The 18,610-nt window shown below is 45.4% G+C and overlaps 1 protein-coding gene across 1 annotated transcript; it reads left to right on the top strand.

The window, feature by feature from the left end:
- The first annotated feature begins 10,726 nt into the window (after positions 1–10,726).
- Positions 10,727–17,307, top strand: LOC122080695 (bifunctional peptidase and (3S)-lysyl hydroxylase Jmjd7). The gene is made up of 3 exons (XM_042647514.1): positions 10,727–11,727; positions 11,814–11,989; positions 16,828–17,307. Exons 1-3 carry the CDS (start codon positions 11,065–11,067, stop codon positions 16,907–16,909), a joined length of 921 nt encoding a protein of 306 aa, XP_042503448.1. The 5' UTR covers positions 10,727–11,064; the 3' UTR covers positions 16,910–17,307.
- The last annotated feature ends 1,303 nt before the right edge of the window (positions 17,308–18,610 follow it).

Raw genomic sequence — 18,610 nt, forward strand, 5'->3', positions numbered from 1 at the left:
TCAGTTAATGGATTTGGGCAGAGCCCGTTTGTGACGAATACCAGTGAGAAAAACCTAGTATCAGAGCCGGGCGGTGTGTGGATGTAAGTTCCGATGCGTGTCTGGCGGGTACTAACGATCTTAGTCCCACATCGGGGAGACTTAGCCACCACCGCGATCATATAAGTCCCTGGGCGCCTTCTCCTTGTAACCATGGTTTTGGGGAGAGAACCCGGGCTAAACCCAGGGCTTGTCACTGTTTGAAAACCAAGAAGATGGTTTTGTATACATGTATGTATGTATCTTTGAAAACGAAGAAGATGGTTTTGTGGGACCGTCATGGCAAATCGGCTGTATACATGATAGGAATACAGGAATACACTATCCGATGACAGGAATACATCATGTATGTATATTGCCATGACAGTCCATGGGAGGTCAGACGTAATTCTCTGTTGAGACTTCGTAGCCTAGTTAAAAGGGGCCGCGCTATTATGGATGTCGAACTTGCGGCCTTGATCCATTCGTAGCTATGAAGAGCTGATGAGAGCGTTCCTCACACGTTTCCAAGCTAGTATGAAGTAGAAGCAAACTACACAAAACATGATGAACATGAGGCAGGGAGCAAGGGAGACTATAAGGGAGTTCCTTGCCCGATTCACCAAGGCGACGCTAGAGGTAAAAAATCTACCAGAAGGAGTGGTGTATAGCATGTTGTGCAATAGGGTAATGCACCCCGATCTGGTCTAATCTCTTGCTCTCGATTTGCCAGAGAGAATGCCCGAGCTGTTAAGACGGTGCAATCAATACGCCAACATGGAAGAAGTCCTAGCCGCCAGGGGGATAGCTGACAGGGGTGACCAATCAAAGAAGGAGAAGAGGAGGCCTCTGAGGTCTAGGGACGATTCCTGCGAGCAGAAGAAGAACAGAACAGATCGATCGCTTGATACAATTGAACCCAAGCGATATGAGCTTGACCATTTACGAACAAACCTTCTCTTAGAGATCCAAGACTAGAAGTATTTTCGCTGGCCCAGGCCAATGACGGCTAAACCAGAGGAGAGGAACCCCAAGCGGTACTGTCGATACCACCGAGACCATGGACATGACACTGAGGACTGCAAATCTCTGAAAAGGAAAATTGATAAGCTCATCAGGGCAGGGTACCTTAATAAGTATTTGAAGCAGAAATATGGTGGGAGTTGGCTCGAGCTGAGGAGAGATGAGGCCAGGTTGAGCCACCCAAGGAACCAATCGTTGACCGAGCTGACACGTTTGATAACCAGCCTGTGGGTCCATCCATCCTGACAATTATGGGTGGATCGACAGTAAAATCAGTCAGAAAGGCCAAAGGTCACGCACAATTTGTATGCATCACTGAACATCCCGTCAAGGCACTCAGACTGGATCCACCCATTACATTCTCTAACAATGACCTGGAAGAGCTAAACTGGCCTCACAACGATGCCGTCATGGTTCAATTAGTCATGGCCAACCAATCCTTCCATAGGGTCCTAGTGGGCATAGGAGCTTCCGTTGACCTCATGTCTTATGAAGCCTTCATGAAACTGAGACTTGGCATCAGAGCTTTAAAGCTGGCCCCAGAACCCTTGTACAAATTTTTGGGCACACCAGCAGAGCTAGAAGGAGTTTTTGACCTACCAGTAACCATTGGCCAGGGAGCTCAAACGGCCACTGCCATGGTTTCTTTCATGGTTGTTAAGATAGCCTCACCCTACAATGCAATCCTTAGCCAACCTGGTCTCAACGGCTTTGGAAAGATTATATCCATCAAGCATATGAAAGTCAAGTTTCCTACCAGCAATGGAATCGGAGAATGCAAGTCCAGTCAAAAGGAATCCTGTGAGTGCTATGCCAACTTCATAAAGTCTGTCAAGAAGCCATGCTCTAGCCTAGTATGTATAGTAAAAATCATCGATTTTCACGATGAAAGCCTCCTGAATCGAGCTGAGCCAGTTGAACATCTGCTTACTCTCCCAATTACTAAGGCTGAGCCATCAAAGACTGTTCAGCTCGGAGCATTGCTGAGCTCCCAATGCCGTAATAAAATTCTAGACTTCCTCAGTGAAAACTCTGATATCTTTGTATGGAAGGCTTCTGATATCTTTGCATGGAAGGCTTCTGATATGCCAGGCATCTCAAGGGCTGTAGTTGAGTACAGTCTGGATGTTAACCACAGCTTCAAGCCTATCCAGCAGAAGCGTAGGAACTTTACGACTGAGTGGAACACCATCATCCACCAGGAGGCTGACAAACTCCTGGCTGTAGGGTTTGTGAGGGTAGTAAAGTATCCAACCTGGCTAGCCAATGTGGTCATGGTTTCGAAGTCCAATGGGAAGTGGAGGATTTGCATAGACTACACTGACCTGAACAAAACATATCCCAAGAACTGCTATCCTTTGCCCAGGATTGACTCCCTTATAGACTCAACTACAGGCCATGAGATGCTGACTTTTATGGATGCATACTCTGGTAATAACCAAATAAAGATGAAGGTGAAAGACGAGGAGAAAACCACGTTCCTCACCACTTAGGGCAGCTACTGCTACACTGCAATGCCCTTTGGCCTCAAGAATGCAAGACCCATGTACCAGAGGATGGTGAACACAATGTTCTGAAGCCATATCGAAAGAAACATGGAAGTTTATGTTGATAATATGTTAGTCAAGAGTGTAAAAGGCTCTAATCATGTGCTAGATCTGAAGGAAGCCTTTGATGTCCTACGGTAGAACCAGATGAGGCTAAATCCTACCAAGTATGCATTTGGAGTAACCTTTGGGAAGTTCCTGGGCTTCCTAGTATCACAAATGAGAATAGAGGTAAATCCCTCCAAAATCGAGGCCATTCAAGAAATGCGCCCGCCAAGAAATATTCACTAAGTTCAGAAGCTGATAGGGTGCTTGGTTGCACTGAATAGGTTCCTGTCTCGAGCTGGAGACAAGTGTCTTCCCTTCTTCAAGCTACTAAAAGGAAGAAAAGATCAACATAAATTTTGATGGACGAAGGAATCCGAAGCGACTTTTGAGGAAATCAAAGCCTGCCTGACCAGGCCCCCTCTGCTAAGCCGACCAGAGCCAGGAGTGGTGCTACAACTTTATCTTACTGCTTCTTTTGTAGTCGTTAGTGCAGTCCTCATAAGAGAAGAGGGAAAGACACAGAGTCCCGTCTACTATGTGAGTCATGTGCTCCTGGAAGCAGAAACACGTTACCTGAGAAGTGAGAAGTTTGCATTAGCATTGGTCGTGGCAGCTAGGAAGTTGAGGCATTACTTCTAAGCACACACCATAGCCGTACTGACGGATCAGCCACTGAGGAAGTTACTTCACAGCCTTAGCATAGCAGGATGTATGGTGAGCTGGGCTATCGAGTTAAGTGAGCATAACATTGAATTCGGACCAAGAAGTGCAATCAAAGGCCAGACATTGGATGATTTCTTGATAGAATGTACACAGACTGAAGAAGAGGCAGCAGCAGAGGCCGAGCCGAACAGAAAGTAAAAACTCTTTGTTGATGGATCCAGCACCACAACAAGGAGCGACGTAGGACTTGTGTTGCAGAGCCCAGAGGAATTCACGATACAGTACACCCTTAGATTTACATTCCCCGCAACAAATAATGAAGCCGAATATGAAGCCCTGATAGTAGGAATCAAACTGGTAAAAGCTATAATGGCAGATGACCTGGTAGCACACAGTGACTCATAGCTAATTGTGAATCAAGTCAATGGGCAATATGAGGCCAAAGAAGAGAGAATGGCCAAGTATCTGAAAGAAGCTCATCATCTGATTATCAGCTTCAACACGTTAGTAATGGTACAAGTTCCACGGGAAGAAAATACAGTGGCAGATGCCCTCTCCAAACTAGCTATAATAGAACTCGGGGACTGCGCAAACTCGGTATACTTTGAAGTACTGGGCAAACCTACCTATGAGCAAGAAGTGATGTGCAACAATGCACAGTCAGCCGAGCTGAGCTAGATGGACCCCTTTATAGACTATTTGCGAGATGGACATCTCCCAGGAGATTAGACAGATGCAAGAGCAGTTAAAAGGAGAGCAACCAACTACACCCTCCAAGGTGGAGTACTATACAAAAGGATAATATCTTGGCCCCTGCTGAAGTGCCTACCATAGAACCGAGTTGAAGAGACACTCCGGAAGGTCCATGAAGGAATTCACGGAGGACACATGGGAGGAAGGGCACTGGCCTACAAGGTGTTGTGCCAAGGATTTTATTGATAAAAAATGTAGCAAGATGCAATTAAGTTTGTCCGACGATGCTTTAAGTGTCAAGTACACACTCCAATACCGCATGTCCCGCCTACAGAACTTAGCTCCATAATCTGCCCAATCCCATTCGCGATGTGGGGAATGGATATCCTAGGACAGTTCAAGAAAGGCAAGGGCGGTGTCCAGTTCTTGATTATTGCTATTGATTACTTCACTAAGTGGGTGGAAGTGCATCCCCTAGCAAAGATCACTGAGCAGGTGATAGAAAAGTTCGTAAGGAACGACGTCATATACTGCTATGGTGTTCCAAAAGTACTGGTCACAGACAATGGGTAACAATTTGACAATTAGAAATTCAGGCTCTTCTGTAGTAACTTTAACATTGATTTCCGTAACATTGCAGTAGCACACCCACAGTCCAATGGCCAGGAAAAAAAGACTAACCACATACTTCTGGATGGAATAAAGAAGAGGCTGGATCGGGAGAAGAAGAACTAGGCCTACTAGCTACTCAGTGTACTTTGGGCATATCGTACCTCAGCTCGGAACCCTATAAAGGAAACTCCGTTCCGATTGACATATGGGATTGAAGCCCTAACCCCTATAGAGGTGACCCAAGCTTTGTTCCGGTCGAAAACGTTTGAAGCATCATAGAATGAGGCAGGGCTCCAAGCAAACATCGACTTGATAGACGAAGTTTGAGAAGAAGCACTAGTGCGAAATGAAATTTACAAATAAAAAGTGCGGTTGTATCACAACTGAAAGGTCCGGCCACGAGGATTCACAGTAGGTGACTTAGTACTTAGAAAAGCGGCTGCAGTAGACCCAAGAAGTGAAGGCAAGCTAAGCGCGAACTGAGAAGGCCCTTACATAGTCTCCAAAGTGGTTCGCCTCGGAACTTACCACTTACAAACTCAGGGGGTACAACTATACCAAGAGCATGAAATGTCAAAAATCTCAAAAATTTTTACCAGTAGATCACATTGAAGTCCTGCGTGACCGGGCGTTAAGTCTTATAGATTTTATATTCTCAGTACTGCAGTTTTCATATTTCAATCATTCAATTTCATTTATAGAGCGGATTGGACTCTATTTCGAGGCAATATATTTGTCAAAAGTGCATACCACATATCAATAAACGAAGAAGCTTCTCTCAAATATCCAGCTCATCTAAGATCGAGCTCCAGCTCGGCACTACCATGACCAAACTCAAGTTTGGCACCCTAAGACCTTAACATCTAAGGCATAAAGATCGAGCTTCAGCTCGACAGCATCTAAGACTGAGCTCCAGCTCGGCACTACCAAGATCAAACCAAAGTTTGGCACCCCAAGACCATAACATCTAAGGCATAAAGACCGAGCTTTAGCTTGGCAGCATCTAAGACTGAGCTCCAGCTTGGCACTACCAAGACCAAACCCCAGTTTGGCACCCCAAGACCTTAACATCTAAGGTGTTAAGACCGAGCTTCAGCTCGGTAGCATTTAAGATCGAGCTCTAGTTTGGCACTACCAAGACCAAACCTAAGTTTGGCACCTCAAGACCTTAATATATAAGGCATAAAGATCGAGCTTCAGCTCGGCAGCATCTAAGGCCGAGCTCTAGCTCGGCACTACCAAGACCAAACCTAAGTTTGGCACCCCAAGACCTTGACATCCTAAAGCATAAAGATTGAGCTTCAACTCGGTAGCATTTAAGGCCGAGCTCCAGCTCAGAACTACCAAGACCAAACCCAAGTTTGGCACCCCAAGACCTTAACATCTAAGGCATAAAGATCAAGCTTGAGCTCGGCAGCATCTAAGACAGAGCTCCAGCTCAGCACTACCAAGACCAAACCCAAGTTTGGCACCCCAAGACCTTAACATCTAAGGCATAAAGACAGAGCTTCAGCTCGGTAGCATCTAAGATCGAGCTCCAGCTCAGCACTACCAAGACCAAACCCAAGTTTGGCACCCCAAGACCTTAACATCTAAGGCATAAAGATAGAGCTTCAGCTTGGCAGTATCTAAGACCGAGCTCCAGCTCGGCACTACCAAGACCAAACTCAAGTTTGGCACCCCAAGACCTTAACATCTAAGGCATAAAGACTGAGCTTCAACTCAGCAACATCTAAGACTGAGCTCTAACTCGACACTACCGAGACCAAACCCAAGTTTGGCACCCCAATACCTTGACATCCTAAGGCATAAAGATCGAGCTTCAGGTCGGCAGCATCCAAGACTGAGCTCCAACTTAGCACTACCAAGACCAAACCTAAGTTTGGCACCTTAAGACCTTAAGACCTTAACACCTTAACACAAAGCATTATGACCGAGCCCCAGCTTAGCACCACTAAAGACAGAGCTTCAGCATGACGTCATTACGATCCAAGTTTAAGCATAACGCTTCAGAAGATTAAGATACATAAGACAAATCTAAGCTCAACTAGATAATGAAACTACGCTTATAGGGGAATGGAAGAGGAAAAACGAATGAAGAAAAAAATACCTTTCATTAATAAAAGAGGGCAAAAACCCTCAAAATTACACTACTCCCAAAGGAGACATTTACATAAAAAAAGAAAGAAAGAAAGAAAATTACATCACTCCCGCAAAAAGGAGAAAGAGAAGGAAAAGGAGAAAATAACATCAGTATTGCAGAGATTGGGGGGGCTGGCTCAAGGAGGAGAGAGATGGTTCATTTGACTGCTTTTGGGTCAGTTTGAGTCACCTCTTCACCGACCTCGGCTTGACCGATGAGCCACATTGATGAAGCTGGGTAGGAGCATACTGTTGATATTCTGACAGATCGTAGTCTGGCATCTTGCCCAGGATGAACTAAATGGCGTCTTCCAAGCCGGTTGGAATGAAGTGACATTGACGTCAATTAACCACTTCTGACTAACTTTGGAGTTCAGCCACCTCTTAGCAGCAGCCTCATCATTCGACGTTAGCTTGGCCTGATGCTTCTTTTCCAGCTCGGCAATACGAGATGCAAGTTCAACCTCTTTCTTCTTGTTGGCCTCCTGAGCCTTAGCCAGCTCGCTCTAGAGTGCATCCTTCTCCTTGACCAGGTTGTTGTTGGTCCTGAGCTGTTTAGCAACTTCACGCTCTAGCTTGCCAACTTTTTTCTCGCTATCTCAAACTCTTTGCTCCTCAGAACGTGCCCTTTTCTTCTCATTCTCCAGTTGATCCGTGGCTATCTGGAGATCCCCACGGAGACGCTTCACCTAGTCGTCAGCCTTAGCACGGCCAACGGCCATGTTCTCGAATCGTTGAGCAGCCTTAACCTCAAAAGCAAAACTCTGTAAGGACCCAATGGAGTAATAAGTACTTGAAACATCATTTGAACACTAAAGAGAGAGAAGCGGGGAATACTTACATCGCCCATCCGAACGTAGATCTGATCCGCGAAGTGGATGTCAGACACCTGCTTCATGTGAGCAATGTCCCTCTTGGGACGGCTCTGGCGACACCAAACCCAAGCAGTTATGGAGTCCAGCATGGTGCCATTCTCCATCAGGTCCACCCAAGGATCCACAGACTGCTTCCCCGTCTGGGCCACCTTGGGAGGGTTGCTGTGCTGTGCATCATCCACAGGTGAACGCCTCCTCTTTTGGCCATCTGGGTCTGCTGCAGTCCGGTCCAGTGTATCGGTCTGCCTCGGTGCCTTCTCTCCAGAGCCTATTGTCTCCTTGCCCTTAAGAGAGTTAGGAGTCCTATGTCGAGCTGAGTATTGAATGGCCAGGGGCATCTCCTTCCTTGGCTTGCCCCCAATAGTAATTGGTGAGGCCTTGCTACCCGCACCAGGGGGAGGGGCGACCTTCACGCCAAGGTTAGGGCTCAACGTGGCCTTACCCTTGTTGGTAATCTTCTTGGCGGCTTGCTCGGCCGCTTCCTTCTTCTTTGCCTCTGCTGTCGCCCCAGTAAGGGCTTTGTTGTCAACCTTTACATTCACCACTGAAAAACAAAGATAAGCCAACCTGAGTTAGCATTAAAGTCGAGCTGAATTTGAAAGAGAACCTAGCTGAATTAGTAGGAACTGGACTCAATCAAACCCTCATCAGGGACTTCACTTAGCTCCCACTCTTGGAGGAAGTCTTCGTCCTGCGGCATCTGAACGTCCGCACCCTCCCCACCCAAATACATTTGACATGTTTAGAGGTTGATCGGGAAGAGCTTGGAAGCTCGGTTCAGAACTGAGAGTGTGGACCTCACCCAACTACTTTTGAAGGGGTTCCCCTCTATTGTCACGTAGAAGTACCTCTCCTTCCACTTCTTTAGCGAGGAAGGCATATTGATGAACATCTTCAGATCGCTGTAGGGATCGTCCCTGTCCTTGTCCCTCTTAGTGAAGTAGTACCACCTCAAGGTGTGCCTCTTCGCCAAGAACATCTTCCAGAAGACGTCCAATGTCGCAGTCTGGCCCAACTTTGAGACGAACACCTCAATACCAAGAATAGTGCGCCAGGAGTTTGGTGTAAGCTGGCTTGGGGTAAGGCACCAGTCCTCCAGGACCAAGCTGACCAGCTCGGGCATAGGGATGCCATACCAACCCTGGATTAGGTCTAGAACTTTGGGAGTGAGGATGCTGGGTGTGTTGACCATGGTTATCTTTTCTCCTGAGGATGAAGTAGAGCCTTCCCCCTCAGACTCTGCTAGGCCTCCCTCAGGGACTTCAGTGCCTGATGGGCCTGTCACCGAAGTGCCCGCTGCTGCGGCACTAGGGGGCTAAGCTAGGGCAATCGAACTAGGATCACCCCTAGTCAAGACGGTCTCAGGAGAGACCACCTCCACAGACTTAGTACCTGAGCTGTTGCCTGAGCCCGAGTTGTTGCCCGAGCCAGAGTTGCCACCCGAGCCAGAGCTACCACTAGTACCTCTGGGTGGTTTTCCCCAGGTCTCACGGTCATCAAGGGGGTCTGGTTGGGCGAATCAGTGTCACACAAGGATGCCATATCGGGATCACTGGGACTAACTCTAGGAAACACAGAGGGCTGAGGAAAAGAACGACAAGTCACAACCATAGTGCAATCTTACTTACTTGTTGTAGGACGAGCTTGAAAGTGACATGCCGGAAAGGACGAGTTGATGAGGATGAGCAAGTAGGAGAACCTTGTTGTTCACGACACCGAGCTGCTCTAAGACTCTGTAGATGTCCGTGCTGAGGCTAGGAGCGAGCTGAACTGACTTTAACGCAAGAATAAATGACAAGTCTTCTGGAAAAAAATATTTCCTATTTATAGGAGAAGGTGGTGGAGAATGGATGGCTAGATCTGGCTGAGATCAACGGTAAACTAAAGCAGCCTCTTCGCTTGCCCGAGGTGAAATTACGGAGCCGTGACATGTGGCAGAACCAGTGTGTTTCACGTTGAACGAACGACACACTATCTCGAAAGTCACCGCTTTTAATGCTCTAGCTGTTCGAACCGAACTGCTAGAGCGAGGGGCTAGTGATGAGGGTAAATCTCCTTGACCACGGCATGGCCAAGGAGCATTTGAACTAATGCTGCACTGCCACTCTGGCCCCTTATCAGGCTGAGCTACCACCTGGCCTCTCATTAGGCTGAGCTGCCACCTCGGCCCCTCATCAGGCCGAGCTGCCACCTCGGCCCCTCATCAGGCCTAGCTGCCACCTCGGCCTCTCATCAGCCCGAGCTGCCACCTCGGCCCTCATCAGCTCGAGTTGCCACCTCAACCTTCACTAGCCCAAGCTGCCACCTCGGCCTTCATTAGCCCTAGTTAACACCTCGACCCCCATCAGCCCGAGCTGCCACCTCGGCCTTCATCAGGCCGTACTGCCACCTTGGCCTCTCCTCTGGCCGAGCTAACACCTCGGCCCGACATCATCAGGCAGGGCTCCTAGAAACGTACTCTCATCTACTCCTACATTCAAGGAATGTAATCCCTAATCATAAGGACGAGACTCTATCCACTACACGTCATCAGAGGCACTCATCCCTCCCACTACTTGCACTTCCTATATAAGACGGGAATATTTCCCTAATATACCCTAGGATCTGAAATATTCATAGCATCAGAGAGTCGTTCCTTTCAAGGACTCCACGCCCCAGTAGGAGTCTCCACAGACTTCCCCCTTTCCACTCCATCAATAGCCTATAAATACCAAGGTAAACCTCCATGATGGGGATCGATCACTTCTTCTGATTGAAAATTCTCTTGAGTATCTTATGTGGAAAAATCTGACTTAGGCATCAGAAAGTCCCCCGTCGGATTAACCCGACTCTCCCCTATCTTCTCTTCTGTGAAGATCGGTTGAAGCATTAGGAGCTACAAGGAGGATCGACTAGTCAATTTTTACCACATCAGGTGGGCTTAGAGGAAGTTATGAATATTTATAGAGGTGGTACCAAAAAACAAAATCCCTTTTTTATATTTTAAAATTTCATGCGGATCTTAGACCTTCATCAAGATTTGGACTAGTTTCAATTAACTTCGATCTATCCCCAAAGAAGTGAGTTTAGAGGACAAGTATGCCGTCAGTCGGCATAACATTCACAAGTAAGGCGTATCCCTCATCTGTAGGAGTATCCCAATAAGAGGGGCCTCTGCCTCATTCACAGGAGCGATCAACTCAGCATCCACGAAATAAATTTGGCGTTGAGAGGTACAAGGGCCAACATTGGAGGATCTTCTAGACCAGAGACGGTACAACCTTCGTATGCCAAGGGAATATTCGAGCTATTCTCTATTGGTTTTGACGGAAAACGACCCCTCTCAAAATGGCCGAAAACTTTGCCAGTCAAGCGATAGGGGGACCTGATCAAATTCCATTGGTCAGTAATTTAATTGGGTAAAGGGGTTATTAGTATTTGAATTTGATCGAGAGTGAGTTTCAATGGAGATAGAGAAGCTGTGGGAGGAGGTAAGGGAGCTGAGCCTTGGCACCTGCTCCCAGGTGGAACGCCTGGAATCACCCCCTTCACCACTTCGATTCCTCAGAGATTTCGTCTCAACCAATAAACCCTGCATCATCTCCAATGCCACTCTCCACTGGCCAGCTCTCTCCTCTTGGACCCACCCCTCCTATCTCTCCGATGCTCTCTCCTCCTCTTCTGTCTCCGTCCACCTCACCCCGAATGGCCGCGCAGACGCCCTTGCTCCCAGACCCGACGACCCTTCTTCCCCCTGCTTCGTTTCCGCCCATGTCCAGCGCATGCCCTTCTCTGCCGCTCTCAATCTCATTTCTTCTTCTTCACTTTCTGATTCAGTCGTCGCATATGCCCAGCAGCAGAACGATTGCTTCCATTCAGAATACTCTGCTCTTGCTTCCGATGTCGATTCCCACATCCCCTGGGCCACCGAAGCTCTTGGCTACCTTCCTGATGCTGTCAATCTCTGGATCGGTAACCATCTCTCTGAGACATCATTCCACAAGGACCACTACGAGAATCTCTACGCTGTCATCTCCGGCGAGAAGCATTTCCTCCTCCTTCCCCCCACTGACGTCCACCGCATGTACGTACGCGACTACCCCGCTGCCAACTATTCCTATTCCCAGGTCTAACATCAGAAACTCTTTTCCTCTTCTATTGCTCTCCTAATGGACACCCCGTGTACTTAGCTATCTGGGAATCAGTTTTGCAGGATACTGGTGAGTTCACGTTGGAACTTGAGAAGCCTTTGAGATACGTGCCTTGGTGTAGTGTGAATCCTTACCCGTCTTCTGCCGATGGAGAGAGAGAAATGGCGTCGTTCTCGCTGTATTTCAATGGTCCGAAGCCATTTGAGTGCACCGTCAAGCCCGGGGAGATTCTTTACTTGTAAGCCTAATTTCCTCAACCCACTTCTGTTCGATTAATGGTAATACATGTTGAATTGTGAATGATTTACATTTTGAACGATATATTTTCACTCGATAAATCATGATGTAAAGTAGGAAAATTATTAGATGCTGTTCCTGTTGGCATGGATAGACTCATGTTGCAGGATTGTGCTTGGCCTGAAATCCAATCACTGGTCTGACAAGTATAAAATCCCAAGTATCCAGCTTGGTAAAGTTTCGAAGCTTCCATCCTTTCACTGATGAGATGAATCTCGCTCATGATTTCCAGTGGTAGTTGGGGGATTGCACGCGATCAGTGTCGGGACAATGGAAGGACTACTGCAGTAGTCTTTGATCCACCACTGCTATTGCTTCTTGCTAGTGATACACATGCCTTGTTGGCATGCCACACTGTTACTAGGTGGCATTCGATAATTCATCCCACATGCCCACTACAATCACCATGTGATATTAAATATGCCTCATTAATTTGGTCTTCAAGAATCATGATCTAATTATTATTTACACAAAATAGGATGTTAAAATGATTTATAGTTATCCTTTCTTTAGAAATTTTAAAAACGAAATTCCAATGGTTTCATATACTCCATGACTCTTCATTCTTTCCTGTAATTTTTAACGTCATAAGAAACTAAGAATAGACAAACGGTTCACTACCAGAATAGGGCAAACAGTGTATTGTCATCCCTGTCTTAAAGAATCCATTGAGCCAGTGGAGCTAGGTTCCAAATGAAGTAGCAAATTGTATTCCAATTTAATCACTTCCTAAGGAAGAACCCATGAGAAAAAGGCATCATAGTGAGAACCTAGGTTATGCAATTCTACTTCAATATTTCATTATGCTAACTATTTTAGACACCACTACATAGGTCAGTTGACAATGCCTAATGTACCACTCTAACGATAATCAGATCAATGAAGTACAGTGAGATTTGGAAAGTTAGTAATATTTTGGTGTTTTTCCTCCAAATTCTCCATAGAAGAGTTCTGGATAGATATCTGCTTAAATCGCCCCCTTGTACCATGAGGAGCACATTGCTAGATCATTATCCATTTAAAAGTGGATCTACGGAGGTTATGCTCCATCTAGAGGTGGTATATGGTGGCACAAAATGTAAGCTTTCAAGCGGCGCCATAGATGGTAGAGCGACCAAACATCATATCAACCCAGATCCATTCTCGACTAATGGGGAGGATTCTTCTATTAGAAATGCTTAAGGAATCTCTTCCAGATGACAGAGGAGAACGGGCAGGAGAAAAATAGGTGATCCATATCCTTAGACCCTTTCCAACGAAGGCAACAAAGGGGGGGACATGGATGTGGCGATGGATGAGGAAGGACTACGTCGGGAGGCAGTTGAGGATGGTACACCAAGCTGTGAAGCTGTGGCGAGGGATATGTCCTTTAAACCAGATGGTTTTGTGCTAAAGGACAAGCGGGCCCTTGGAACGGACAAAGTCCTAAGCCCATGAAGAGGTGAAGGAGCCTGAGGGAGAAGGGGGGAAGGAAAGACCAAATGTCTGCAAAGGGGGGGGGGGGAGGAGGAGGGAGGGGACCAGCCATCTAAAGAGATAATGGAGGAGACAAGGGCATTTCTACCCAAAGGTCCATAATGCACCCAGTTTAGGCCCATAAAAGTGGCATATTCCTATGCAAACAAGCTTTATTTGGTGATGAATTTGCATCAACTCTCGCGGCTTGAAAAAAATTTTGACCTCGGATTTTGTAGTAATGAGGGAAATATCATCTGATTTGCAGCTTTGACCATTCCCAAACAAAATTCCAGTTGTTTGTGGGTGTCAGGAATGTAATCTTCAAAGCGTGAAGCTTTTTGTTTAAAGAACCATGATGGCTTAACAAACTCCACGCGATCGACTTCTAATCAAAACCAACCGTAAACGTCTTATGCATAGAGTCCTGATCGGTGGTAACCTTCTCATCAAGTAACTGAGGAACAAGCTCTTCCTCTTCAAGAACAACATCATGAATTTCGAAGATTTGTTGTGAAGTAATCTCAACCACTATCGCATCTTCCATGGCTTCAGTCTTGTCTACTTTGATGCCTTCGAGGTAGAATTCTTCAGTAGACTCTTCTACCTCTTGACCTCCCAGCTTTAAAGCTACCAGTTGCTGGACTCTCTTTAACATTAACCTCGACTTCCGGTTCTTTTGGCTTGAATGGAGGTCTCTACACTTCCCATAGAGGTGCTACATGTGCTACTAATGATTCTGGGACACCAACACGTCGTTGTATTCCAGCTAATTGTTCATCCATTCGCACCATTTGTTGATTTAGTGGCATTAATATCTTGAAAATATAATCAAATTTTCGGGACTTAAGTCACTGCTGGCCACGTTTGGCACTGGGTTGTTTTCTGCCATGCTTTGATACCACTTAATGTAGAAATAGGATTTAATGGTCAACCTAATCCCAAATTCTGCAGGATACTATAAACGAACAACCAATAATCAAGGTGGCACAGCAATACAAAACAGATCAGAATAAAAGAAGAAATCAAATCTGGGAATCAAGCTATTGATTCCAGGATTTAGAGTTTATGAGAACCGATCAGGATAAGGTATGAAAGGATGACTTAAGTACTGAAATAGGATGGGGAACGATTAAATAAGTTTTAGCATCATAGGAAACAGGAACAATAAGGATCTTCCTACCGATTCAAGTTTCAGATCTGAAGCAGATAAAATTCACTACAAGACAAAAAATTAGAGAATTTTCATAACAACAACAGGTCAGAATGACCTGAAATATGGGTCGAGTTTCCCTCTGTAGGAATACTACACGATCAAAAGAGGAAGCCCATCTGATGGCAGGTCTGTCCAGGGGAGAGGAAGATTGGGGTACAAGAAACTGTGAAATTTCTGGGCAGAAATTAATAAATAAGAGACTTGTGATTACCTGGAGATCTAAGATATGTTTGTAGCCTTAGATAACTTGAATAACAGTAAGAGAAGAAGGAGATATGAAGGAGAGGACCCCTCGGACTTCACACTGCAGAGAATCACCGGATCAACACCATTAACAAACTTAAGAACAAAATAAAACAAATAGTAATGAACTAGCTAATCCCGTATGCAGCCTTAATGCCCTTACTTTAGGCCCATAAAAGTAGCCAATTAAACTCAAAACCCCATGGACTAAAGGCCCAACATGTATATAACCCAACGCTAGACTTATTCCTAGGCAAACAAGCTTTATTTGGTGATGAATCTGTATTAGTTTCTTATAAATTTTGCTGTCCATATCCATTTTCTTTGTCAATTTCTGGAAGTACCAGTCAGCAGTTTGTGGTGTTGTTTCTCTAGTGGTGTGTATATATTTATATATAGGGAGAGAGAACCTGCTAGTCTGGTGTAGACAACACCAGGTCGTGGGCCTATGGGAGGGTGCGCGGGAGCATCTTCAGCATAGGGGGCCAGGGGGGTGTGGGGCAGTGTCGTCTTTTCTTGCCCGCCTGTCTCTGGCATAGGCAACAACAGGCTGGCAGGGTTCTCTTTCCCATATATATGCATACATTTTGTTTGTCAAATCTAATGTCCAGGCTATAGTTTTTGGTTAGATGTACCCTACCCTTTCCATCTTTGTACTTTCCCTTTCCCAGATGCATAGTTAGCAAATGGAAATGGGTATATGAGAAAAGTAAAATAACACATGGTTTGGTATAATCCAATTTCAATGTGTCATTGTCCATCATGCTGCCTAATTTTTTTAGTAAACAAAACTTTTAGGGACCCTATTCTTTGATTTTTGGCTCATGGATTTTCAGGAAGTTAGTCGTGGTTGACAGTCGTGATTGAACAGTATGAACTTTCAAGTGAAGTTCGTGTTTAAACTGACTTTACTAGAAATGGATGCATATGATGACCTTACCCTATCACTTGATTAGCTGAAGGGAATGAGTTAATGTGAACCCTATGTGCTTAAAACTTCCAACATGTGATCAGTCCTTGACTCCCTCTTGCCCGCTTGACGAGAAAATGCACTAAATAAAATCCCCTCGATGAGTTGTGGATTAGCCCACAACTATTAGTCTATAGGTCTTAATTGTGATGTAATCAGGGCTCCCCCCCCACCCCAACCCAAAAAAAAAGGGAAAAAAGGGGTCACCCCCAACCCATCCCCCAAGAAATATGATTTAAGTCTTTCTTGGAGTAGGTTACCTGTTAAGGTTATAGAGTACAACCAATTTTGTGTTGGAAAGGGTTCGAGGGTGTAAACAGGAATCAACTGAATAGTTATTATCTCTGGTGTTGAATTTGATTTGAGTGACAATTTTCAACTTGGGTTGTGGGTGCAGGCATTGATCTAGATATTGATGGTTTTTTACTGGATTTTCTATTGTTGAAGTGTGTATTGTAGGGTTGTGTTCCATGGAAGAGTGTACAATGGGATCATGTCTAATAGCTTAGTTGTAGTTAATTGTTATGTTTCTATTTAGCTTTTTCCTATTGAATCTAGACTCAGGTGGTTATTTACTTTCATTGTAGTTAGCCAGTCCACAATAGAGCAATCAACTCTATCATGTTCTAGCTAATATTCTCTCTTGGTTTCTCCTTTCTTCCGTTCAGTTCTTCTTCTTCTCTCCATTACTGTTACCTTAAGCTGAGATATAATTTTCAGCTATTTTTATCTGCTAATTTCTTGTTGGTTCTGGAAAGTACATATGTAGCTCTATTGGTTAAGTTTGATCCTTAAATTTGCATTGCATGATAGTGGAATTTATTTATTTTGGAGAGGTAAGGATCTATTTCTTGCCTTAAAATCTCACATCATCAATTGTGCTGCCATGTGGCAGGTTGGAATTGGATGTTGCTGAAAGTAGTCAGTTAGAGACCCCAGGGTCCCCTGCTCAAATCTCAAGTTTCAGTCCAGACTGAGTTGGCCACATGGCAAAACAAATTATTAAAAAGATTCAGGAATATAAAGAAGGTATAAGGGACCACCGGGGGAGGGGGTGTATGGACATACATGGGAGGGTAAACGATTTAGTTTGAAGTTCAACTTTGACATGTGGCCAATCCAGACCATTCCTTGGGTGTCCAATGGTTGAAATTGCCACAATCAGCCTTCAGTGTGGCACAATTAGGTATGCTCACCCATACATTCTATATGGATGTGCCCATCCATAAAACCTTTTTCCTTTCCCCCCCCCCTCCTTTTTTTTTTCTCTATTGGAGTTGGGTCAGAGTTTTGGGTGCTGAGAACAAAATTGGGCCCATTAGTTGTAGAATTAAAGGCTTTGTTAAGCTTTCCTGCATTGGGAGGATTTCCTGTTTACATCTGATATAGCCAAAATAACCTCTCGGTGGGGGCAATGACACGTGTCGCTTATGAGACACTTGTCCTCCGCCAGACGAAGGTTCCGAGAGACCACTCATGCTCAATCACCGAGGCACGCTCGCAAAATCACGCGGGATCACGTCGTCTGCATGAGGGGGATATTCCCCCAGAGGGTTGGACGTATTCGAGTGGGACTCTAAGAGGGAAGAAGGGGGAAAACCCTAAACCCGAAGAGCTATATAAGAAGGCACGGAAGAAAGGGGAAGGTAAGTTCTGATACCCTCACCATTACTCCCTTATTGAACTGTGCGGCCGACCCTGACTTGAGCGTTGGAGGACTAACCCCGGACAAAGCTCCGGGCCTCCGTCGTCTGTGTTTGTGTAGGTTCGACTAGCGGGGTATTTTTGGCAGCAACACAATCCAACCCGTTTTATAAAAAAGTAATCAATTCTCTATTGGATAGTTCGATTTTGTGCACCCTTATGTGTCGGTAGGGGTGTCAACGGTCCGGGTCGGTGCGGTTTCGGTCCGGTTCCACCGGTTTCGGTGTGAGTTTGGAAGAGACCGAAACCGACCCAATAAGGATTTATCGGTTTCGGTCCGGTGTCGGTTTCGGTGCGGTTTGGGTTCGGGTTGGTACCGGTTTGGATTTATTAGGTTCATTTCGGTTTGGATCGGTTTTTTAAACCGGTATGAAGCCATTAGGAAACAACCAAATGATGAATTGTTGAACTTCGATTTCTTAAATCGATTTGTAACCGGGTCGGTTTTGATTTTTGGTCTAGTTTGAATTCGATTTTCCATACAAATGTATATAAAACTATTCAAATTTTAATTTTTTTAATGAATTTTGGAGTGTTTCGGTTTCTTACCGGTTTGGTTTCGGTTTCGGTCCGGGTTTTGAGCCGGTTTCGGTTTGGTTTCGGGTTCATCCGGTTTTCGGTGCGGTTCGGTTTGGTTTTGGGGTTACAATACTTGAAACCGAACCGAACCAATAAGGCTTCGGTTCGGTTCGGTCCGGGTTGTTATCGGTTCGGTCCGGCCGGTTTTACCGGTTCGGTTTAGGAATTGACACCCCTATGTGTCGGCATAGAGGCCTCTCATAGAGAGAAAACACTTCCCCATATATCATTGACCTGCCAAACCTGTTCGGGAAGTGATTAAGTAATTGGTTAGAGTCGGATTAATTTGGTCCATTTTATGTAAAGTGGTTGGTAGAATTTGGCTCTTCTCAAATTCTTAGTCGTTTAATTTTTGTCCTATTCTCTCTGTGCAAGTGACATTTTACATTTTCAAA

This window comes from Macadamia integrifolia, chromosome 6, assembly GCF_013358625.1.
Source record: "Macadamia integrifolia cultivar HAES 741 chromosome 6, SCU_Mint_v3, whole genome shotgun sequence".
NCBI classification, from domain to species: Eukaryota; Viridiplantae; Streptophyta; class Magnoliopsida; order Proteales; family Proteaceae; genus Macadamia; species Macadamia integrifolia.

What these genes read in the sequence shown, in the direction of transcription:
- LOC122080695 (XM_042647514.1), top strand. Translation starts at nt 11,065, where the DNA reads ATGGAGATAGAGAAGCTGTGGGAGGAGGTAAGGGAGCTGAGCCTTGGC. An exon ending in CCAACTATTCCTATTCCCAG is followed by an intron (nt 11,728 to 11,813) that starts GTCTAACATCAG and finishes TCAGTTTTGCAG; the next exon opens with GATACTGGTGAGTTCACGTT. An exon ending in CCCGGGGAGATTCTTTACTT is followed by an intron (nt 11,990 to 16,827) that starts GTAAGCCTAATT and finishes GCCATGTGGCAG; the next exon opens with GTTGGAATTGGATGTTGCTG.